The 25,438-nt window shown below is 47.3% G+C and overlaps 1 protein-coding gene across 2 annotated transcripts in view; it reads left to right on the top strand.

Moving 5' to 3' along the window:
- Nucleotides 1-19,997, top strand: part of LOC137532557 (SLAM family member 8-like) — a 164,574-nt gene extending 144,577 nt beyond the window's left edge. The window contains exons 6-8 of one of the 2 annotated variants that reach the window (XM_068253185.1): nucleotides 227-306; nucleotides 6,587-6,698; nucleotides 19,003-19,997. In XM_068253185.1, the coding sequence (XP_068109286.1) occupies nucleotides 227-306; nucleotides 6,587-6,673 (167 nt within the window). In that variant the 3' untranslated portion in view covers nucleotides 6,674-6,698; nucleotides 19,003-19,997. Of the gene's footprint in view, nucleotides 1-226; nucleotides 307-6,586; nucleotides 6,699-11,142; nucleotides 11,306-19,002 lie in introns of those variants that run through there. The other variant, XM_068253186.1, reaches the window with a different exon arrangement.
- Nucleotides 19,998-25,438: the final 5,441 nt, after the last annotated feature.

Genomic DNA, 25,438 nt, shown 5'->3' with positions numbered 1-25,438 from the left:
AGTGATTATCACTCTTTCCTTACCTTGCATTGCAGGTCCAGTTCCAGCAGACCCAATCTGCATGGAGTTTGCATGTTCTCTGTTTCCTTTTGTAGGTTTCCTCCTGTCACCCGCTTAGAATGGCCCAGATATATTTTCCTTTCAGTTTAGGTCACTCAATCATTTGTGCTTGTCTTAGGAACCCTTTCTAAGAGCATACAGGTAACTTTTTTCATTTCTTTCGAAGGACTTCAGCAAGACGTAGAATTATTAGAATATTGTACTCCCACCTTTCATACAAATGGTCCTGCAACTACTAGCAGTCGGGTGAGTCAGACTTTATTATCTTTTAGTTAAGCTAATATCTCATATCCTTTCAAATGTTGAATAGTGAGCAGTACAAAATGTATGACCACAAATCTCTCCTAAGCAGCTGACAAGTGCATGCTATAGACAGCACTATGGTTTGGTACATGGAAACTAAAGGTTAACTTAGTTCAACTTCAGATGTAATGGAAGGAACGTGTAGATATTGCTCCCTTACAGTTATTAAAGTTGGGTTACTCCCTGGGCAAGGTAGTAGATTTGGGGACCCAGGGCCGGCCCGCTCATGAGGTGGGGTGAAACATTTGCCTCAGGCGGCACATTTCTAGGGGCGGCACCCGCCTGTCCGTGGGTGCGGGGAGCCGGCCGCCGAGCTGGAGGGGTAGCGGGCAGGACGGGGGTATTGGGCCTAGCGGCGGGGAGGGGGGGTCGGACCCCCCCCTCCCTCGCCTGGGTCCCCCGATCTGCGCTCCCCTCCAGCCTTAAATAGTTAAGAAGCAGCCGCTACTCGTAAGTGGCATGGGCGGGGAGGACTCACCTCTTCCTCGTTCCAGCGTGCGCTCCACTGACGTCACTTCCTGCAACGCTGCAGGAAGTGACGTAAGTGGAGCGCACGCTGGGAAGAGGGGAGTCCTCCCCGCCCGTGCCTCTTACGAGTAGCGGCTGCTTCTAAGGCTGGAGGGGAGCGCAGATCAGGGGACCCAGGCGAGGGAGGGGGGGGGTCCGACCCCCCTGCCTCAGGCGGCAAAAAGTCTAGGGCCGGCCCTGTGGGGACCCCTTGTGGTCCTTTTGGTAAGCTGAAGTGGAGAGAGGTCAAAGAGGGTGACCGGTGGGCCCCTTGACACCCACTAGGCCCCAAGCACCTGCTTAGGTTGCATGGTGGATGATCCTGCTCAAAACTGAAATTTTGCATTGGTGCATGAAACACAGTAAAAAATGAATATGAAACATGCAAAGACTACTCTGATAGCAATGCTACACCTAAGGCCTCCTTTCCACGAACTGTTGAGCTGTGTGCTCAGCAAGCAGTTACCAGGCAGAAGTAAGCAGTTACCAAGCAGCAACAAGCGGTTACCAGGCAGCAGTGAACAGTTGTGAGAGTTTGAGAGGCATTTCACTGCCTATCAACAGTTCGTGGAAAGGAGGCCTAAAAGGCCTCTTTTCCACGAACTGTTTACAGGCAGTGAAATGGCTCTCAAACTCTCACAACTGTTCACTGCTCCCTGGTAACTGCTTGCTGAGCACAGAGTTTAACAGTTCACGGAAAAGAGGCCTAACTGAAGCTATCTGATATCATTGGCAGCTGCATATACTTGCATACAAAATGCATATCACCCTGCATGAACTCGCAATTATTTGCATCTCACTGATCATTCCTAGTCAAAAACTTGAGTTTTAACCTTTCCAGTACCTTGAAAAACAGTCAAATGTTTTTAGCTGTTAATTTTATGCTGTGTTTATTGCTTTAGGACATGGATGAAATTTAAGTATAATACCACTTGAAAGTAATTATGCAGTAAGTTGTGTGTTTTCAAAAATGTACAATTTAAAACGCTTATGCGTTTTTACATGCGGCCCATAGACTTGTATTAGCGGTAAAAACGCTGGCGTAACCCGCAACACTAGCCTTTCTGCCTAGTGTGTTCCCCGCCTGACTGTACAGAGCAGCTGTACACATTTTATTTGATGACAGAGTGTATGGATAGGTTTGCTGTAAATACTTATACAGATATAGAAGGTAATAAGTTCATAATTCATATTTGCAATATAAAACCTTTGTATGATTTCCTCAGCGGAGAATACATATCACCCTGAGGCAGGGAGCACTTCTCAACACGATTTCGAGGGTGTGGTCTGTGGGTAAATTATCAGAACAGAGTGACAGTTTTTTGTTTGTATGGCTGCCATGTCCGTTAAAACTGTTTCTTTTCTTATCATTTGGGGTTTATAGGAGGGGAATGTAACATAAATAATTATCTGATAACTGGCAAACATTTTTTGCATTCTTTTGTTGTAGTATTAGAAAAGATTGCTAGGTGCAGGAGAAACTGACAGGACTGACAATGAACCTTGGCCCATATGCAATTCACATTTTCTCCTGTGTTTTCCCTTAGGTAATATTTCACAAATTGTCAATAAAAAATCTTTTAAGCCAAGCAAGAAAATACTAAAAATAATTTTGATAGGAATTTTTCACTACTTTTTGGTACTTTTTCAGTTGCAAAGTGCTAAAACGTTATTTTTAAGAGTTGTTGAAATTGATCTCCTAGGAGATGTCGGGGCAAGGAAATGGCATACAGATCCTGCAACCAGGAGGACTATAGGAGAGCAAAGAACATCCTAAATAGGGAACTGAGGGCTGCAAAAAATAACTATGCAGATAAACTGGAACAGAACCTTTTCTCAAACGACTCACATGGGTCTCTCCTCGAAAGTCTTCCTGAGTCGCGGCTTAGCTTCCAATTGGAGGAAGCTCACAGAGGCGGGCAGCGAGGGGCCAGAGGTGGGGGAGCCTAGTAATAGAGGAGGCGGAGAGGAGAAGCTGAGTGACAGGCTGTAGGTAAATAGAAAGCTAGTGACAAGCTAGTCTGAAGCTATTTGTTGCGGGGGACAGCATAGCTCGGGGGGGGGGGGGGGGGGGGGGGGAACGGCGGCAATAGGAGGACACAGAGGCATGTAATTGTGCACAGAACATGCCTCTGTGCCCTATTGAGATTTAAAAAACCACCTCGGGTTCTCTTTAAGGTTATGTTGAATTGACGTTTCAATTGATGCTTTAAATTTTGTATTGTATGTTGTTTTTGAATTGTATTGTATGTTCCTATTCCACACTATCCCTGTACATGCCAAACCCAATTCCAGGCACGACCCAGTCGTCCTTGACGAAAAAAAATTATTCTGATTCTGAATTGCATCTGGGCTCTTGTATGTACAGGAAACACCTGCCCAGGACTACATGCACCTGCCCAGGACATAACTGGTTGGTTAACCTGAGAACACCTATCGCGATATGATGGCATAGTAGTGGAGGCTCTCTCCTTTCCTCTTCCAACTGCTGTGTTTCCTGTTCAGATCTGTTAGGCACATCTATGGAATAACTATAAATGTGCCTGATTCTCATGGACTGGATGCTCCCTTGCTGTTCTCTCTGGTGGCTCCGTTCAATTGTAATAGCTCTTGGTATTCTGACCGGTCCGGCTGTGCTCTTCTGCGCATGCATGACTCGGCCATGCATGCACGTCCTGTCACACTCCCATCCGTGGTACTACTACTGTACCACCATGCATGCGCAGAATGCTCCCGGGCATGAAAGCACAGCGGGGACACACAAGCTGACGACTGGTCGCGACTGGCCAGAATACCAAGAGCTATTACAATTGGACGGAACCGCCCGAGGGGACAGCGAGAGCGCACACGGACCTCAAGGGACTGGTGGAAACCCCAGGTAAGTATTAATACTGCTATTATCCCCGTCTCAGGTACCCTTTAAAAAGCTTTCTCCACTGAAGTGCCACCAGACATTTGCAGTGTAAAGTTTACACCATTATAACAGCTTCACCTCCTAATTATAACTTAAAGAAAATCTAAAGTAAATTAAATCTAAACACAGATACTCACCTAAGGAGAGGGCAGGCTCTGGGTCCTATAGAGCCTTTCCGTTCCTCGCACGACTCCTTCATTCCAGCGCTGTGGGCCCCAATCAAATCTACCACCACGGGCTGCTTTGGAAGGTTTCCGGACCACTCGGATGGCTCTGTGCTGCACATACATGAGCGTGGAAGAGAGTACGGAGTGGCCTGTCTTAGGGACCAGTCGGGCGGCTCCATGCTGCACATGCGTGAGCGTGCAAGAGAGTACGGAGCGGCCTGTGTTCGGGAGCACTCGGGTGGCTCCGTGCTGCACATGCACAAGCATGCAAGAGAGTATGGAGCAACCTATCTTCAAGAGCACTCGGGCGGGTCCGCACTGCACATACGTGAGCGTGCAAGAGAGTACGGAGCGGCCTGTCTTCAAGAGCACTCAGGCAGCTCCGTGCTGCACATGCATGAGCATGCAAGAAAGTACGGAGCGGCCTATCTTCAAGAGCACTCGAGCGGCTCCGCGCTGCACATACGCGAGCGTGCAAGAGAGTACGGAGCGGCCTGTCTTCAGGAGCACTCGGGCAGCTCCGTGCTGCACATGCAAGAGAGTACAGAGCAGCCTGTCTTCGGGACCACTCTGAAGGCTCCGTATTACACATGCGTGAGCGTGCAAGAGAGTACAGAGCGGCCTGTCTTTGTGAGCACTTGAGCGGCTCCATGCTGCATATGCACAAGCATGCAAGAGAGTACGGAGCAGCCTGTCTTTGGGAGCACTCGGACGGCTCCGTACTGCCCATGCGCGAGCGTGCAAGAGAGTATGGAGTGGCCTGTCTTTGGGAGCACTCGAGTGGCTCCTTGCTGCACATTCGCAAGCTGGCAAGAGAGTACGGAGCAGCCTGACTCCCGGGAGTACTCGGGCGGCTCCGTGCTGCACATGCGCAAGAGTGCAAAAGAGTACGGAGAGGCCTGTTTTCAGGAACACTTGGTCGACTCCGTACTGCGCATGCCAAGCGTGCAAGAGAGTGCGGAGCGGCCTGTTTTCGGGAGTACTCGTGCGGCTCCGCGCAGCACATGCACAAGAGTGCAAGAGAGTACGGAGCGGCCTGTCTTCTGCAGCACTCGGGTTCCCGAAATTTTCTGAAGCCTCACAGAGCAGTATTCGACCAATGGGTCAAATACCTCTAATAAAGGTCAGGTATGGTTCTAGTAACAATGGGGCCCCTGGCCAAAATTAACCAAGGGGCCATCAACAGTCACCACCCTTCCCCGACCACCTAACTTAACTGTGCTCCCTGGGGCCCCTGCAGAGTCTTTGGCATAGTAGCATCATTACGCTGTGGGAGGGGTTTCACCACAATATCAGCCATACTGGTGATGATCTATTCGAGAAAAGGAAGAGATTTCTCATGGGAAAGGGGTTATCGGCTATTGATTTGAATGAATGAAGTTCAATCCTGAGTTAAAGTTCCTCTTTAAATCTAAGCACTAATCCTATGTATAAAAAACAAAAAGGATGTCTTCTGTGTGTGTGGGGAGTTGTGCAGAGGCTTAACGTACCTCCCATACCCCAGCGTCACTCTCTGCCCTCCTCCAATGTTCCCTGTTCTGTCCCCCTGGTCAGCGCGGTCGGTAACCTTCAACCCGGACATACTACACTGCACATGCACTTTATGTCCGCCTGGGCGTCTTGCAACCATGCGTGCGCACTCACGTCATATGGAGTCGCCAAGGAGCGCTGTCGCAAGACGTGCAGCGTAGTATGTCCGGGTTGGAGGTTACCGACTGCACCAACCAGAAGGAAAAGAATGGAGCCAGTGGGACAAGAACAGAGCGTGACGCTGTAGCACAGGAGGTGCGAAAAAGCCTCTGCACAACTCCTCCCCGCACACACACACTGTTCTTTTTTAAATAGTATTAGCACTAAGGTATTCTTTAAAGGGGTTCTATGGGGGGTTGAAAATAAAATCTGACACTTACCTGGGGCTTCTATCAGCCACCTGTAGCTGTCATATCCCGCACCATCCTCCTCCGATCACCCGTTCCCCACCGCCGTCACCAAGCAATTATTCGTCTAACAAGACGAATAATGCGCACTCTCGCTTGCGTCTTCAGGTGCTTACTGCGCAGGCACAATACGAAGTTTTCTTGTACTGCACCTGAGCAGTAAGCTTCCGATGACGCAAGCGGGAGCAAGCACGCGCGTGCCCACGGCTGCGCAGTTCAATCAGATGCCGCGTGAGACCGGGACCAGCGGTGGAGAACAGCGCATCGTTGGAGGACGGTGTGGGATTACTGCTACAGGGGGCCGGCAGAAGCCCCAGGAAAGTGGATATTTTTATTTTAAACCCCCCCCCCCCCCCCCCCCCCCCCCTCTTCCCAGAGAACTGCTTTAAGCCTGTTTCTTTCTGCGAGCAATGCAAATTTATTACAAGCTCTAAAATATTTCCCATCCCTACAGATCAGTAAGCATGCAAATTTCCACTGACACAAGTAGCTACTGTACACATTTGGTGTAGTTTCAAGTCAGTAGAAATGTACATGATTACGCAAATTTAAATCCCATATTTAGCCGTTATTGTTTTCCCAGAATCTATAGCATCTTATAGTGATACTTCAGAATGCCATCTAGTAAATTATTCTTTATTGTCCTTCAAGGCATGCCCAGACCTGATCTTTTCTTTATGCTGCATTTGTTTTCACAGAACTTCTCATGGAAAGAAATAAAGGACCATGAGATTCCTGCTCCTCAGAAATTCGAAACACTGTATGCAAAACTTGAGGTGAAATAGAAGAGACCATGGCAGTTTTGGATAGGTGAGTTCTACCCTACACATTGGTGTAACAATAGGGGATGCAAAGGTTGCAAATGCACCAGGGCCCATATATGGCTCTTCTCCAGTGACTGCATTCCGGGGCGTTACTACAAATATTGCCCCCCCCCCCCACTCCCCAAGAAAACTTGGATGAGACCCCCCAATGTACATACCCTTTCCCTTGGCTAACCTTGGTGACCTCCACAGCCTGGAGGCCCGACTTGACAGGGTCATACAAGTGTGGTCTCATAATCTTTACACCCATTACACAAATACACCAGATCTGAAGGATGGCCACCTTTATTGGAGGAAGGAGTGGTTTGTAGTGTGGCCCCCTCAAAGCTCTGGGCCCCTTTAGCAAACTGTAGTTACTCCCCTGGCTGCATTAGCACTTCTCAGCTGGTACACACTGTTAAACGTGGACAAGTTTGCATAAATACATGTACTTTTTTGGGTGGGTGGGTGGTGTTGCGGTTATTGGTGCATTCTTATGTCTCTCTCTTCTTGCCTGTAAAATTGTGATCAATGCATTTTTGAGAAAAAAATGTATGCAGCATCAAAAACGTAGTGTGCCCCGTAGTGTGAGTGAGCCCTTAGGGCCCTTTTACACTTAATCAGTTGCTCTCAGTTAAAATGGAAATAAAACTGATTTTCAAAGTAATACCCATGTTTTCCTATGGCACCTTTCACACTTAACGCGTTTTAACTGAAATCTTCTTCCCTATGCACTGCTATGGAAAAAACGCGTACCAACGCGCACTAACGCGTACCAACGCATACTAACGCACACCAACTGATTAAGTGTAAAAGGGCCCTTAGAGCTAGTTTCCTCCGTACTGAAATGAACACTTATATTCTAAAATGAGTACCTGTAATCACAGCACCTAGAAGTTCAAGTCACATGATCCTTACCACTAGCAACAACTGCAGAACACATGCAGTATTCAGTCATAGGGATTATCAATGAGATGCAAATAAAGTTTTATGCAAATGTATGCAGCTTGAAAATGGACCAATTAATTTAAACCTTGGTGAGACTTGATTGGTCCATTTTCAAGCAGCATAAATTTGCATAAAAAATTTGCATAATCCTGCATGAACTCAGAATTATTTGTATCTCATTGATCATCCCTACTCTGTAAGTGGGTACTACGGTATTGGGAAACTATGTAGATTTGTTCCATTACAGGTGCATTACCTAGACCAGGCAGGGCCGGATTACCAACCAGGCACTCCAGGCAGCTGCTTGGGGCCCTGGTGAGACATACATGAGAGGGCCCAGCTGTCAGCCTCAAATTTCGCTGGGAGAGAGAGCAGCAATACTTAGCTGTCTGCATGTGCCTGCTGTGCAGGCTGAATACAGGCAGCCTCAACTGCTTTAAAAGCTCATTAGCATATTCACAGGACTTCCGTCTGGGCTGCCTTCCTGCAGGTTGCTCTCTCTGTACAGGGGCCCCACAGAAGACTGCTACCTATGCTGCCCATGCTGCACTCACAGACAGAGAACACACAGACTGAACTGTATTGCAGTCTCTTGTGTCTCTGACCTTTTGACCCCCTGTGAGATGCTGCTGCCACTAATGTTATCTCCTTTCTGCCGACCTCAAAGGAGGAAGGAACACAGACACTTGCAGGGACAATGCCATGTGCAGATTCAAGTGAAATCATCTCCATTCTCCAGCTGACAGCTCAGGACAGGATCCCAGCAATACCCTGCCCAAAAGTTCCCAGGAAAGTGAAGCAGCTAGCCTGGAGGTATGGTGAACAGTGTGGCAGGGGAGAGGCTGTATTTTTTTTTCCTGTGGAGTTGCCATGGACAGTTATCATCAGGGTACAATAGCTTCCTGGCATACTCCTTTTTAATGCTGAGTCTGAAGCCACTTAAAGGATACCAGATGCGAACTAAGTAGGAAAAACAGCAGGCATGTTGGCAGCTGTCCTGATGCCCACCGCTCTCCACTCTGCCCCTCCTTTCCTACCTAAATGCCCCCTGGCAATCTCTTCACCGGAGTCAGGCATTAGTGCACAGGCACTTGTCAGGCCGCACGCGCCCTACAGTGCGCGCCCGCGGCCTGAAGCCCATGCGTATAACATCACAGCTATGTCATGCGCAGAGTGCTCCCGGCCATGCGCTGTAGGATGCATGCAGCCTGGCCAGTGCCTGTGCACTTATGCCGGACTCCGGTAACCCGGAAAAGGTTGCCGAGGTTCATTTAGGAAGGATTGGAGGGGCAGAGAGGAGAATAGGGAGACAGCTGCCAGCACATGCCTACTTCCCCCCATATTTCCTACTTAGTTTGCATCTGGTATCCTTTAAAAAAAGTCACCTATGGAGACGGACAACTCTGGATCTTTTCCAGTGCTGTCCCTCATTCAAATTTGCCACCTCCAGGAGCAATCGCAAGGCTTCAGAAGCAAATGCACTCATGTCCTCCAGGTGCTTCTGAAAATGAGCGGCTCCATACTGTGCATGCACTTCTGAGCGCTCACGCATGTGCAGTACTGAGCCACCCATCTTCAGACACAGTTGGGGACCCTATGTAGCAGTATAAGTCCCTGCAGTCTTCTGTCACCTGCTTGACTAGATTATCCACATGCCTGATCACTTTTTCAGTCAATGTAGCAGGGGGCCCAAGGCCATTACTCTGCTTGGGGCCCAGTCTTGTCTTAATCCGGCTCTGAGACCAGGCACCATGGAGAAAGAGCATGGGACTTGGAAGACAGCACAGTGTTGATGAGGAAACACTGGTCTTTGTATAGCTGTTTATAGGAAAAGATCTCATTGATCATTTAAGAGGTGCTCACAATTTTTAATACGATTAAACAAACTTAATTGTGATACATACATCTTGCTGTTATTACTACTAAGGCTGAAGTTTAGCTTTAAAAACTGTCTGAGGGCTGGTGCACACCAAGCGTTTTTGGTAGCGTTTTCGAAAACGCTGCCGCTTGTGAAAACGATTGGCTAATGTACCTCTATGGGCTGGTGCACACCAGGGGTTTGAGGTTTTTAGCAAACTGCAAACGTGGCTCCTGCAGCACTTTTGCAGTTTGCAGATGCGTTTCTGCCTTAAAGAGTAACTGTTAGCCCCCAAATTGAAATTTAAAACACTATTGCAATGTTTTACTTATAATATAAGTGAGCCAAAAAGCCAATGTACAAGTTAAAAATCAATCTAATTTTGTTACTATCTAACCTTTTCCCCCAGCTCCGGACGCAAGCCGCATATCAGATACTGTAGCATGCAGAGCATGCCTATGTCTGGCCGACCCCCCTCTCCCCCCCAGGACCAGGTGCCAATATATTCTCCCCACCGCAGCTGACCGCTTTGACACGGAGAGAGCGGCAGCACTTCCAGAGCAGCACCGCAGAGCAGCCAGCGCCGTGCATCTCTCTCACATGTGATTCTCTCACATGTGACTCGGCGGCGGCTGCTCTGCGGTGCTGCTCTGGAAGTGCTGCCGCTCTCTCCGTGTCAGAGCGGTCAGCTGCGGTGGGGAGAATATATTGGCACCTGGTCCTGGGGGGGAGAGGGGGGTCGGCCAGACATAGGCATGCTCTGCATGCTACAGTATCTGATATGCGGCTTGCGTCCGGAGCTGGGGGAAAAGGTTAGATAGTAACAAAATTAGATTGATTTTTAACTTGTACATTGGCTTTTTGGCTCACTTATATAATAAATAAAACATTGCAATAGTGTTTTAAATTTCAATTTGGGGGCTAACAGTTACTCTTTAATGTAAAGTAAAGGAAAAGCTCAAACCGCTCTGAAAAACTCTAGATCAGAATCAGAATGAAATCTGCGACACAAAAAACGCTCTAAAAAACGCTCGGCATGTTTAGATAACCTCCCTAAACATGCCTAGAATAGCTCTGAAAATCTGCTTCAAAAACCTCTAGCGTTTTGCGGATCTGCTAGAGGTTTCTGGTGTGCACTGGGCCTGAAAGTATGAATCAGAATCAGAATCATATTTATTTCGCCAAGTACAACGGGGGTTGTACCCGGAATTATTTTTGGCTCAGAGAAAGGACATGGCTGCACTTAGGTATGTGCACAGTGTCAACAGGAGGTTTTACTTCCAATAGCTATATTGTGACAAAGGAAAGAATGTAAAAAGACCTACCGTACTTAGATCTTAGTACTTTGCCCACCCCTCTATTGCAGATCCTCCTGTGATCTGCATTGAGATACCTCCTTCTCTTCACTCAAATCAAAGATAGCTTTATTAGCATGACCAAGATACATACAGGCATTGCAAAGAAAGCGGGATATGGAAAGGGGGTGGGGTAGGGGTACAATGGCAAACTGTCTGTGAACATTTTTAGGTTTAGGCCCAGTTCACACTGACGTTAAAAAATGGTCAGTTCGCAGAACGTTACCTAACAGATGCGAATGAATCCAGTGTTAACCTATGCATCCATTCACATTTGTCTGTTTGAACAGATCCATTCCACACGATTCGCTGAACGGCACGCAACTTTCCTTCTCCAGTAATTTTTCCAGACCGATGAGCCTTACACTCTTTCCCCCCTTCTATCTCCATAGAGGGGCAGCTCAGCAGACTGGCAAACAAATCATCTGTGAACTGATCCAGGACAAACTGTCATCTGAAACATTTAAGAAATAATTTTGTGTGACATTTATCTCCTGTTTGCATGCATTTTTTGGGGATCTTTACACACCACGCTCATTGCATCAACAGAAAATATCTCACTAGATGATGCAATTATATTTCATTGGGCCTTTTTGCACTGTTTATTTTGAAAGGCAATGATTTCCAACCGGATAACACACAGCATGCAGTCTATGGACTGTAAACTGCACTGTATGGATGGCATTGCATGGCACAGTAGGCTACAATGCGACTTTAAAGGAATTTTGCGATCCTATTTTTCCCTCTTTCCCACACACTCAAGGCTCTCTTGCACCCAGCATCTTTCAACCCTAGATGTGCAACAAATTGCCCATTATTCTGTTCTCTTCATTAGGTATAAACTGAGAATCCCATTTGCTAATAGCAGTGCAAACACAGTCTCTACTTCCATCCCCTCTTATAAAATATATAATGGGCGAAAAAATACAGAGCAGGAAAAAAGGGTGCATGCGGCAAGTGGACTACAGTGGTGTGAAAAACTATTTGCCCCCTTCCTGATTTCTTATTCTTTTGCATGTTTGTCACACTTAAATGTTTCTGCTCATCAAAAACTTAACTTAACTATTAGTCAAAGATAACATAATTGAACACAAAATGCAGTTTTAAATGATGGTTTTTATTATTTAGTGTGAAAAAAACCTCAAAACCTACATGGCCCTGTGTGAAAAAGAAATTGCCCCCTGAACCTAATAGCTGGTTGGGCCACCCTTAGCAGCAATAACTGCAATCAAGCGTTTGGGATAACTTGCAATGTGTCTTTTACAGCGCTCTGGAGGAATTTTGGCCCACTCATCTTTGCAGAATTGTTGTAATAAGTAAGCTTTTATTTGAGGGTTTTCTAGCATGAACAGCCTTTTTAAGGTCATGCCACAACATCTAAATAGGATTCAGGTCAGGACTTTGACTAGGCCACTCCAAAGTCTTCATTTTGTTTTTCTTCAGCCATTCAGAAGTGAATTTGCTGGTGTGTTTTGGGTCATTGTCCTGCTGCAGCACCCAAGATCGCTTCAGCTTGAGTTGACGAACAGATGGCCGGACATTCTCCTTCAGGATTTTTTGGCAGACAGTAGAATTCATGGTTCCATCTATCACAGCATGCCTTCCAGGTCCTGAAGCAGCAAAACAACCCCAGACCATCACACTACCACCACCATATTTTACTGTTAGTATGATGTTATTTTGCTGAAATGCTGTGTTACTTCTACGCCAGATGTAACGGGACACGCACCTTCCAAAAAGTTCAACTTTTCTCTCGTCGGTCCACAAGGTATTTTCTCAAAAGTCTTGGCAATCATTGAGATGTTTTTTTAGCAAAATTGAGACGAGCCTTAATGTTCTTTTTGCTTAAAAGTGGTTTGCGCCTTGGATATCTTCCATGCAGGCCGTTTTTGCCCAGTCTCTTTCTTATGGTGGAGTCGTGAACACTGACCTTACTGGAGGCAAGTGAGGCCTGCAGTTCTTTAGATGTTGTCCTGGGGTCTTTTGTGGCCTCTCGGATGAGTTTTCTCTGCGCTCTTGGGGTAATTTTGGTCGGCCGGCCACTCCTGGGAAGGTTCATCACTGTTCCATGGTTTTGCCATTTGTGGATAATGGCTCTCACTGTGGTTTGCTGGAGTCCCAAAGCTTTAGAAATGGCTTTATAACCTTTACCAGACTGATAGATTTCAATTACAGTACTTTTGTTCTCATTTGTTCCTGAATTTCTTTGGATCTTGGCTTGATGTCTAGCTTTTGAGGTGCTTTTGGTCTACTTCTCTGTGTCAGATAGCTCCTATTTAAGTGATTTCTTGATTGAAACAGGTGTGGCAGTAATCAGGCCTGGGGGTGACTACAGAAATTGAACTCAGGTGTAATAAACCACCTTTAAGTTATTTTTTAACAAGGGGGGGCAATCACTTTTTCACACAGGGCCATGTAGATTTGGAGTTTTTTTTCTCACTAAATAATAAAAACCATCATTTAAAACTGCATTTTGTGTTCAATTAGGTTATCTTTGACTAATAGTTAACGATTTTTGATGAGCAGAAACATTTAAGTGTGACAAACATGCAAAAGAATAAGAAATCAGGAAGGGGGCAAATAGTTTTTCACACCACTGTATATGGGCGCTGCCATAGGCGCCAATACAAAATAGCAGTCCTTGAGTGCCAGAGCGGAAATTTGGGCGCTCAATATATATATCGGGCATTGCGGGTGCCCAAATGCCGCTATTCTGCGATGCATATTTAACTTTTTTTTACTTTTTTGTGTGGTGCGATCAAAGAACCCCACCATGGCTCCTTAGGGGAGGGGGGTGTTATCTAGGTAGCTTGTGTGGGTGGAGGGTTAGTTTTAGGCATTAGGTAGGTAGTTTGTGTGGGTGAGGGGTTTGTTTTTGGCACTAGGTAGGTTGTGTGTGCGGGTGGGGGTTAGTTTTAGGCACTAGGTAGGTTGTGTGTGCGGGTGGGGGGTTAGTTTTAGGCACTAGATAGGTTGTGTGCGCGGGTGGGGGGGTTCGTTTTAGGCATTAGGTAGGTTGTGTGTGTGGGTGGGGGGGTTAGTTTTAGGCACTAGGTAGGTTATGTGTGTGGGTGGGGGGGTTAGTTTTAGGCATTAGGTAGGTAGTGTGTGCGGGTTAGTTTTAGGCACTAGGTAGGTTGTGTGTGTGGGTGGGGGGGTTAGTTTTAGGCATTAGGTAGGTAGTGTGTGCGGGTGGGGGTTAGTTTTAGGCACTAGGTAGGTAGTGTGTGTGTGGGGGGGGGGGGTTCGTTTTAGGCATTAGGTAGATAGTGTGTGCGGGTGGGGGTTAGTTTTAGGCACTAGGTAGGTAGTGTGTGCGGGTGGGGTTAGTTTTAGGCACTAGGTAGGTAGTGTGTGAGGGTGGGGGTTAGTTTTAGCCACTAGGTAGGTTGTGTGTGCGGGTAGGGGGGTTCATTTTAGGCATTAGGTAGGTAGTGTGTGCGGGTGGGGGTTAGTTTTAGGCACTAGGTAGGTTGTGTGTGTGGGTGGGGGGGTTAGTTTTAGGCATTAGGTAGGTAGTGTGTGCGGGTGGGGGTTAGTTTTAGGCACTAGGTAGGTAGTGTGTGTGGGTGGGGGGGGTTAGTTTTAGGCATTAGGTAGGTAGTGTGTGCGGGTGGGGGTTAGTTTTAGGCACTAGGTAGGTAGTGTGTGCTGGTGGGGGTTAGTTTTAGGCACTAGGTAGGTAGTGTGTGAGGGTGGGGGTTAGTTTTAGGCACTAGGTAGGTTGTGTGTGCGGGTGGGGGGTTAGTTTTAGGCACTAGGTAGGTAGTGTGTGCGGGTGGGGGTTAGTTTTAGGCACTAGGTAGGTTGTGTGTGCGGGTGGGGGTTAGTTTTAGGCACTAGGTAGGTTGTGTGTGTGGGTGGGGGGGTTCGTTTTAGGCATTAGGTAGGTAGTGTGTGCGGGTGGGGGTTAGTTTTAGACACTAGGTAGGTAGTGTGTGCGGGTAGGGGTTAGTTTTAGGCACTAGGTAGGTAGTGTGTGCGGGTGGGGGTTAGTTTTAGGTACTAGGTAGGTAGTATGTGCGGGTGGGGGTTAGTTTTAGGCACTAGGTAGGTAGTGTGTGCGGGTGGGGGGTTAGTTTTAGGCACTAGGTAGGTTGTGTGTGTGGGTGGGGGAGTTAGTTTTAGGCATTAGGTAGGTAGTGTGTGCGGGTGGGGGTTAGTTTTAGGCACTAGGTAGGTAGTGTGTGCGGGTGGGGGTTAGTTTTAGGCACTAGGTAGGTAGTGTGTGCGGGTGGGGGTTAGTTTTAGGCACTAGGTAGGTAGTGTGTGCGGGTGGGGGTTAGTTTTAGGCACTAGGTAGGTTGTTTGTGCAGGTGGGGGGGTTAGTTTTAGGCATTAAGTAGGTCGTTTGTGCGGGTGGGGCTTTAGTTTTAGGCATTAGGTAGGAAGTGTGCGGATGGGGGGAGGGGCTAGTTTTAGGCACTATGTAGGTAGTTTGTGGGGGTGGGGGATAGTTTTAGGGATTAGGTATGTAGTTTGTGCGGGGTTAGTTTTAGGCATTAGGTAGGTAGTTTGTGCGGGTGGGGGGTTCGTTTTAGGGATTAGGTAAGTCGTTTGTGCGGGTGGTGGGTTAGATTTAGGCATTAGGTAGGTTGTTTGTGCGGGTGGTGGGTTAGTTTTAGGCAGTAGGTAAGTCCTTTGTGCGGATGGGGAGGGGTTAGTTTTAGGCACTAGGTAGGTAGTTTGTGCAGGTGGGGGATTAGTTTTAGTCATTGGGGGGCGGTTAGGGTTAGGCAGCGGGGGCGGGTGCTGTGTGAGAGTAGGGTTAGGTTTGGCCTTAGTAAAATATTGCTGTTTCATATCAATATTTTATGTTTTTATAGTAAAATATCAGTATTTAATAACAATATTTTACTAACAACATTACTGTGCACCCTTATTGCCCCGCGCCTTTATTTGATGTACCGGAATAAAATATGCACCTGAAACAGAACTATGGCGATTACTGTGGCTTTCAATATAAAACTAGTGTTGCACGGATACCCCTTTTTATTATCCGGGGTTATAAAAGAAAAACAGTAATTGTTTATTTGGGAAGTTATAATACAAAAAAAAAATGGCTGTAAATTAACATCAGGAGGTTCCAGACAGCGGTCGCGCAGCCCACATTGTGTCCAAAGTCCAACGCACAACTGGGACATCAGTTTTCCACCCAGACACCTCAAAAAAAAAATACACAGCAATTGTGTTTTGGGTTAAATATAGGTGGTAGCAGCAGCAGTGGCCTGTGGCACCCTGGCAGTGGGAGCAGCACAGGCAGTAGGAGCAGGGCAATGTAGCAGCAGCAGGTGTAACGTGTGCCAGGAGCATGCCGGAGATTGTACCATGGCACGTAGCGTTGGTACCACGGCTGTAAAAAAATTGTGAACCAGGCTTAGTTAGTGATAGTTAACAATCAGGAGGAGCCAGGGTGTTGTGGTGGTAATTAAAGGGTGGTAAGGCAGGCATAATGATTCCCAGTCACTTTATGTCCCCCTCTTGTCAACAACAGGGAAAGACTCGCCCAACAGGGTCTGGCGGCATTTTTTTCTTGCAAGGGAAGCGAAGGAGGGAGCAGAAGAGGCCACTGAGGACTGGCTGCCTGAACAGGCCTCAGTGTCAGCAGGAGTGTCAGAGCTGGTGCTCTGAGTCTGACCACTGCCAGCGCCAGCTTGCTTCAGCCTCTTGAACTCCTCATGCTCAACAAAATGTTTTTTGGACAGATGGGTGATGAAGCTGGAGGTGCCATACTTGGAGGGGTCACAACCTCTGCTGAGCTTTAGTTTGCACACATTACATATGGCAAACATGCTGTCCAATGAGGGCAGAGTGAAAAACCGCCAGATTGGGGATGTGAAGATTCCCCTGCGGCCTGAATGTGATGCTGCTGCTTTTCTCCCTGTGGCGGTTGGGGGTTGATTGGTGCGGCTGGTGGTAGTGGCAGAAGATGAAGCTGCAGGCTGTGGGTCCCACTTTCCATGCCCACTGCTGCTCCTGCCACTGTCTGCAATGCTGATCCTCTGCGCCAAACCCACCGACGCATCCTCCTCCTCAGAGTCAGAGCTGACATCCCCCTCCTGTGGATGGTAGTCACAGTCCTTCATTTATTATTTATTTACTGTATTTATAAAGCGCCAACATATTACGCAGCGCTGGACATTAATTTAGGTAACAGACAATATTTAGGGGTGACATACAGCAATATGACAATACAGGAATACAAGAAAACCCGATCACACAGCACAGTATGAGTACAAGGTAATGCTTAGTCAGTCACTGGATGGAGCATGGAGATTAGGCAAGTTAGGTTCATTCAGATGCATAGCATAGGTGCACAGTAATGGAGGTGCATGATCAGGTAGGACACAAAAGGAGGAGGACCCTGCCCAAAGGCTTACAATCTAGAGGGAGAGGTAGGGACACGAGAGGTAGGGGACCAGAGTTCAGCTGTGGATTTAGAGCAATTATAAGGGGTGGTAGGCCAGAGTTAGAAGATGAGTTTTGAGGGCCTTCTTAAAGGTGTTGAAGGAGGGGGCTTTCCTAATGGGTAGAGGTAGGGCGTTCCATAGTGTTGGAGCGGCTCCTTCATCTCATCATTAACATCATACTCCCCCTCCTCAAACAACTGCTGCTGGGATGATGACCCCCCCCCCCCAAACTCCTCTTCTGCTGCCACATGCAAGGACCCCCCCAACAACCACCGTCTGCATCTGTGACTCCTCCATATAGCCCAATGCGCTGAGAATATCCTTCTCAAACACTCTGCGGGTAACAGCCCTGCTGATTGTGATCGTGGTGCCTGGAGTGAAAAGAGCGCTCACTGAGGGTAGGCTGCCCGCTGGGGTCGACGTGATGACCGAGTCCCCAAGGAACTGCTGGGCGGCTGCTGCTACTTCTGCGAACAGGAGTGCTGGTGGGGGTGCAGGTCTCTGTTGTAGAGCTGGTGGTGGCCTGCTCATCCACCATCAGCTGGAAAATGGCCGCTACACGCTGCTGCTCCTCTGCAGCGTGACTACCCCTAACAGCTGGACGGCCAGTGGCTAGCGGCGGAATGGACACTGACGTGGCAGAACTGCTGACGGTGGCAGCAGTGTTGCTCCCTCTCCTCTTGGCCTTGCTGCCCCTCCCCCGGCTGCCAGTGTCAGCAGACATAGTACAACTTATATGTGATGATGTCACCAGATAATGTGGGGTACTTGTACTTTATTAAAATCGGGGTTGGACTTTCAAGAAAATCAGCACGGAGTGACAGACAGCAGAGTAGAAGACAGTGCACACTAACTGTCTATCTGTCCCACTGACACTGCTTCTCAGCACAGCAGCACTGCAGTAATCTGTAGTAAGCTAACACAGTACTACTCTAACAACTAACTAGCACTGCAGTACTAACTACACAATAACACAGTAATCCTATTCCCTAACCTATACTGTAGCTAAGGCTAATAGCAGGCCAGCAGCAGCAGGCCTGGCCTGCACACACACAGGACCTAACTAGCAGCTGCTGCAGCACAGAGTCTGACTGTCACTGACTGAAATCACAAAATTACAAAAGCTAGCTAACTAAAAAACAATAAAATAGTGGTATAGTACAGGTGTTTATGTGCTAGGTTTTATCACAGTATACAGCAGCAGCACTTGCTTAGCCAACACCACTGGAGATGTCTCTTAGTGAGCAGTCACAGCAAGGACGAGAATCTCATCATGGCTCCTGCCTTATATACAGGAAGGGTTGGCCAGGGTTCCCCTCTGTGATTGGTTGCTAGGGCTTCGGTTGGGAGCCCTCTGATTGGCTCAATGAGGTCATGGAGACCTCTGATTGGCTCAGTGTGTTATGCTACCCGGATTCGGATATCCGAACTAGATATCCGGATTTCTTTCCGGATATCGCATGTGAATGCGGATTCACCCGGATCCGGATTCCAGATTTTGCCAGCTATCCGGAATGCGGATCCGAGGTCGAATAGCTGAAAAAGTTCGGGTAATCTGGGTATTTCGGGTACCCGAAATCCGGATGAGCATCACTGTGTAAAACCATTGTTGTTTAATGTATGTGAATGTTGATGTACATGGACTCCTGTTGGAACACAATCCTGTACACAGTGCACAGCAGAGATCGCCCAGGCCATTTTCCCTGCTAATCTGACTCCATTACTGCATGCTTATTCCAGGTGTGTGACTGAGGATCTACTGAAGCCAAAGGATCTGCATGACTGTGCGATTTCTGGCCTTTTTGAAATGAGGACTGCAGCCTCCTCATTCCTTTCATCACATTCATTTTAAAAGATGCAACGTTGGAATCTGAAGTTGTGAAGGTCCTAATCCAAAGGACCACAGCTCACATTGGTGAATGAAGAAGGGTCAACTTGGTTCTCAAGCTCTGTGGACAGCTCTGTGGACAACATGAAAGTCAATGAACTGTGGTGAAGTTAGGGCTGCTTCCGACTACAGGGGCTTATGAGTGCTTTTCGAACTGACCACGAGGCTGATCCCACTGCAGCATTGCAATTTGCACTAATTGCACGCAGCATTTTTTTGAAACTTAATTTACAGGATAACAATTGTGAAAAAATTGTAAAATTTAAAATACATACACATTCAGGCCTGGTGCACACCAAAAACCCGCTAGCAGATCCGCAAAATGCTAGCAGATTTTGAAACGCTTTTTCTTCTTTTTCTGCAGCGTTTCAGCTAGCATTTTGCGGTTTTGTGCAGCGGTTTTGGTGTAGTAGATTTCATGTATTGTTACAGTAAAGCTGTTACTGAACAGCTACTGTAACAAAAAACACCTGGCAAACCGCTCTGAAGTGCCGTTTTTCAGAGCGGTTTGCGGTTTTCCTATACTTAACATTGAGGCAGGAACGCCTCTGCAATCCAAAATCTGCAGCAGCCCGGGAGTATGCGTTTCTGCAAAACGCCTCCTGCTCTGGTGTGCACCAGCCCATTGAAATACATTACCCAAGCGGATCCGCACACGCAAGCGGATCGCAAACCGCAGCCGAAACGCTCTGGTGTGCACTAGGCCAAAATGTAGATTTTGCCCTGAGTAAAATCTACTATAAATTACCCTCCACACCTTGTAGTTAATGATATAATCCAGCAGGTCTGCACGCTCAAGTAAAGAATAAGGGGCTTGATCCACTAAACTTATCGGCAGCGCAACGGCGTGAGTTATCTGCTGTTATGCACGCTAGTAAATCAGAGGTCCTTAATTTAGTGTCCCTGTACGCCATTGCCAGCGTAGCATGCGTAATTGGGCAGCGGGCACTCAGCACACGCTATGCTGCTGAATTTCAGCATTGTGAATGCTAACAACATAACATGGCTCCACTCCTCCCACCCTGAGCACCAGCGAGTCCAGTCATATTAAAGGACCTGACCCCTGCACTCTGATTGGCCCAATAGGCTGTCTGTCACATGACATCACTTGAGACAGACAGCCTATTGGTAGAGTGACCAGATTTTTGTCGGTTCAACCTGGGACAGGGGGGGTGGGGGGTCTAGGCCGCGCCGAAAAATTGGGGAATGCCGAACAACTGGGGGTTGCGCAGCGCCGAAAAATGGGCATGGCCATGACATTATATGGGTGGAGCTAACATAATGATGTAACAGCGAGGCATAAGAAAGCAGTGTTTACGCCATGATGTGGTCAAACGAGGTTTCGCATCATGGGTGTGCAGAAACTGTGTGATGCTATTTAATAGTATACCGTAACCCCAAAGCAGCAAACCTAGCCAACTATGACCATTAAATAATAAATGCAGCAACAGTTACCCCAGACACCAGAAAATAAACACAATGTGGGCAACATTTCAGCACAAAATAAATGCAATGGGCAACATGTCAGCACAAAATAGACGCAATGGGGGCAATAGTTCAGCACAAAATAAACGCAAGGGGCAACATGTCAGCACAAAATAAACGCATTGTGGGCAACATGTCAGTACAAAATAAACGCATTGTGGGCAACATGTCAGTACAAAATAAACGCATTGTGGGCAACATGTCAGTACAAAATAAACGCATCATGGGCAACATGTCAGTACAAAATAAACGCAATTTGGGCAACATATCAGCACAAAATAAACGCAATGTGAGCAACATGTCAGTACAAAATCAACGCATTGTGGGCAACATGTCAGTACAAAATAAACGCATTGCGGGCAACATGCCAGAACAAACAAAACGCATTGCGGGCAACATGTCAGTACAAAATAAACGCATTGCGGGCAACATGTCAGTCCAAAATAAACGCAATTTGGGCAACATGTCAGTGCAAAATAAACGCAATTTATGGCAACATAACACCTGGGGAAAAAAAAGTATTTACTCACCTGACAGAAATCTCCTCTCGCTCCTCGCCGGCCTCTGGCGCGCTGCTCCTGGGACCGTCTTGCTCCTCCTGCAGTCTCCTGCGCTGACAGGCAGAGCAGGGCTATGGCAAGATGGCGCCCGAACCCCTGTACTGGAGACACTAATAGTCTCCAGTACAGGGCTTCGGCAGCCATCTTCCCATAGCCCTGCTCGCCTGCCGGTGTCGGAACACCGGAAGACTATGCAGGCTGGAGCTGGGGCAGCGGGCAATGTACTGACATGGCGTCTATAGACGCCGCTGCCAGTTCATGCAGATACAGAGTCCCGAGGCCGGGACATCCCGCTGCTAAAAGCGGGACGTTTCCCGGGACCTCATGCAGCCTGGGACAGGGGACCCCGAATCCGGGACCTGTCCCGGGTAATCCGGGACGTCTGGCCACTCTACTATTGGGCCAATCAGAGTGCAGGGATCATGTCCTTTAATGTGACTGGACCCGCTGGTGCTCAGGACGGGAGGAGTGGAGCCACGTTATTTTGTTGGCGTTCGCTATGCTGCAATTCAGCAACATAGCATAATTACGTTTGCTACGCTGCCAATAGCGCGCTTAGGGTGCAGGGACACTAAATTAAGGGCCTCTGATTCACTAACGAGCGTAACAGCAGATAACTCACGCCGTTGTGCTGCCACTAAGTTTAGTGGATCAAGCCCAAAGTGTGGTTTATTCACATGACATAACAGATGTCCATCCCCAGAACCAATGACTGTTACGGTGCCACCTTTGTCAAAGTATCAGAACATAATGGTGACAATGGGAACCTGCCATGGCCCATTGGTTCTGTTATTGGTCATTTGTTACGTCATGTGAATAAACCACGCTTTACTAGAGTGTGTGGACCTCCTGGATTGTTTCATTGGCTATTGCATTGGTCCAGCACCTCGCAAGTTTGACTGGTGTGCGACTCCACCTCTGCTATTCCACCTTGTAGTTACACCTCTCAAAAGCTTTAAACTTTCTATTTAAGTGCAAAATGGGTAACTGTGTACGGTGTCTTTTTATACAATGTAACATGCTTTTTTATACTTCGTTTTTGTTGTCATGAATGTATTTATAATATAATGTATATTGTCATTTTTGTGCATAAATGTTTGTTTCCATAGAAAGCTCTCGTGAAAATACATCTTTTATTGGCTCTTTATGGTATGCAGGGCAGCCATTGGGGGAGGGGGGGGACAAAAGACACTGCAGTGAGGGGCCCAGGGCTTCTGGGGGCCCTGGGCAACCCCAAAGCGCTGGGAAGGCTGCATGTGCTGGCAGCGGGCCTGTGGCTCATTAACCAGCACACCACATTCCAGCACTATAGGGGCACCTATACCTGGCTAGGGGAGGTAGACGAGCTGAGACAGAAGGAGACAGGAGGTAACACAGGGGGATAAAAGAAGCACGGGGGGAACAGAAGTGGACAAAAGAGGCACAGGGAGAAAAGAGAAGAGACTGGAACATGAGGTCACACAGAGGAACACAAAAGACCTGATGATGTGTGAGGGGCCCCAAAAATTCTGATGGCAGCCCTGATGGTATGTGTAACTGTAGATGTCAGGGGGCTGCTATTAGAAATCTCTGGGACCCATACTATACAACCCCCCCCCCCCCACACACACACACACACACACAATTAGCTAATGTGGAGGGAGCCTGAACTTCTTCCCCAACTCCCCCTTTAGGCCCCCACTCCCGCTCTTCCTCAGACCTGCAGATCAGCACTGGTCTGGGGTCTGAACAGTGGGTCTGCCATACAGGCTCCAGCTACTATAATGAAGCAAATTCTCAGCTCGTCCCCTTTCTGCTGCTTCCGCCCCAAATCAGTGCCGTGTGTCTTTGTAGCTACTCACCTGCTTCCTACACCGGAGTCTGCACTCTGCTCTCCTGCAGCCCTCTGATCATTCTGCTCTGCCTCCACCTGGGGCAGGGTCAGTAGGGTCAGCAGAAAGGGGATGAGCCAAGGATTTGGATATGGAAGGTGATCAGAAAACACCCTACAAGGAAAAAACACAGAGACAACGGGAGCCCTGATGGCGCAGTATGTCACAAAAAAATGAGAAATAAATGTAAGTGGTGAATGAGTACACTCACAAAGGGAGGTTGCAGATGGGCAACCAACCACTGCAGGCAGGTGGAGATCAACAACCCCGACTCCACTCGGGTATCCAGTAAACTAGATCATGGTCCCACTCTAGTGAAAAAGCCTAGATGGTCCACCAAGTGGCAGCACTCCAGGGGGCCAAAAGGAACACTCCTCTAAGGGAGGGTGAAAACACACAGGAGAGAGAAGAGGCGCCCAGAGTGTAATAAAAGTAGGTTAAAACCAAATTAAAAAATGAGGTGGCTTACCTCAATGAAGACAAATTCATACAAACAGGGAATTTCTATTATACACTGGCAATGCGTTTTGTGGGTCGCGGGTCCACGACCACTTCCTCAGGCCAAATTAAGTGCCAAAAGGGTGCAATGAGTCGACACAAACGTGCCTGATGTCGGCTTATTGCACCCTTTTGGTACCTGATTTGGCCTCAGGGAGTGGGTGTGGACCCACGAAACACGATGAAAGTGCATAATAAAAATTCATTTTTTTATATGAATTTGTATTCACTGAGGTGAACGACCTCATTTTTTCATTTTATTGTTTTTAACCTAATTTTATTACGCTATGGGCACCTCTTCCCTTTTCTGAGCCAAGGCTTTGCTTCATTTTCGCAGCTGGGGATCATGATGCAGAGCCACTGTTTGGGCCCCAGAACCAGCGTAGGCCCCATACGGTAGTACTGGTTTTACCGCCCTGACAGTGGTCCTGGATGTGGTGGAGACATGATTGGAGGTGTGGTGCGGGGTTGATTGGAGGTGTGGTGCGGGGTTGATTGGAGGTGAGGTGTGGGGTCATTGGAGGTGTGGTACGGGATAGTTGCAGGCGTGGAGGGGAGAGATTTGAGGTGTGCTGTGGAGAAATTGGAGGTGTGGTCACGAGAGATTGGAAGTGAGGTAGGGATTGATTGGAGAATAACACCACATATCCAAAACACTAGTCTATGGGCTGCATGTAAAATATGTGTGCGCTTTACAGTGTGCATTTTTCAAAATACACAACCTAAACTTAAACGTGCCTGTTTGGTGCATTTTCTTTTTAAATACAATATTATATTTTATGCCATTGATAAAGGGAAAGATTTAAAAAAAATGTAAATGCATCAAAAAGGTACAAAAAAAACACAAACACAAACAAAAATGCACTGAAAAATTTGAGAAAACACATGGTTTTCTGCACTGTGTTCTCCTAGTCTCAATTTTTGCATCCCCCTCTATTTTGACAAAAATTACTTCACTCACGTCTCTCAGGAAGCTTCTATCTGACCATTCTCCTTTTCATTTAAAGCATACTTGACCCGAGGCAAAGCATTCAAAGGTAAGAGATACAGAGGTTTGTTCATGCTGAATGAATGGGGCGGTAAAGAGCAGGGAACACAACCATATTAAATTACTTTAAAGACTTTAGAGTATTATAGGAAACCTTGATTAAAGTAAGTTATTAGTCAAAAGACACCTGCCGACAACAACAGATAAACATTTCATGTTTTTCTTTTTGTTGACAAAAATGTCCGCAATAATCCTCAAGAAACTTCGCTGTATGTGGACGCTTATGCCCTTATGCGGAAAAATGTCCGCAATAATCCGCTAAGACATGCGTCGTGGCGAAGCTTCGCATAGCGGTATTACAACTACGCGGAAATACATATGCGATGAACTACGAATTTAACGCAAAATTAACGGGCATTAGGCGAAAATTAACGCAAAAATATTCGATTGAAAATTCGCCTGTCGAAAGGAAATTAGGCAAAAATAATTTTTGCATTTTCCCTCATCACTGCTCTTGCAGCTCTGAAAGCTTATTGAACAAAGGCCCTGTTGAATATGCTTCTTGCGGTTATGCTCCTGTCCAGGTATGAGCTTCTCCTTACTGGACATGTGCGAGTAAGGTCCGCTCATTCCCAGTTTAGGAAAGCTGTTTGTGCACAGCGCTATGTTCTACTGGGCATGTGCAGTACGTACTCACGCATGTCCAGTATCTAGATCAGGCATGGGCAAACTCGGCCCTCCAGCTGTTACTGAACTACAAGTCCCACAATGCATTTGCCTTTATGAGTCATGACTGTGGCTGTCAAGGAACTACAAGTCCCACAATGCATTGCAGGAGTCTGACAGCCACAGTCATGACTCATAAAGGCAAATGCATTGTGGGACT

Source organism: Hyperolius riggenbachi, chromosome 9, assembly GCF_040937935.1.
Source record: "Hyperolius riggenbachi isolate aHypRig1 chromosome 9, aHypRig1.pri, whole genome shotgun sequence".
NCBI lineage: Eukaryota > Metazoa > Chordata > Amphibia > Anura > Hyperoliidae > Hyperolius > Hyperolius riggenbachi.
This window is presented reverse-complemented; position numbering and strand designations above follow the sequence as displayed.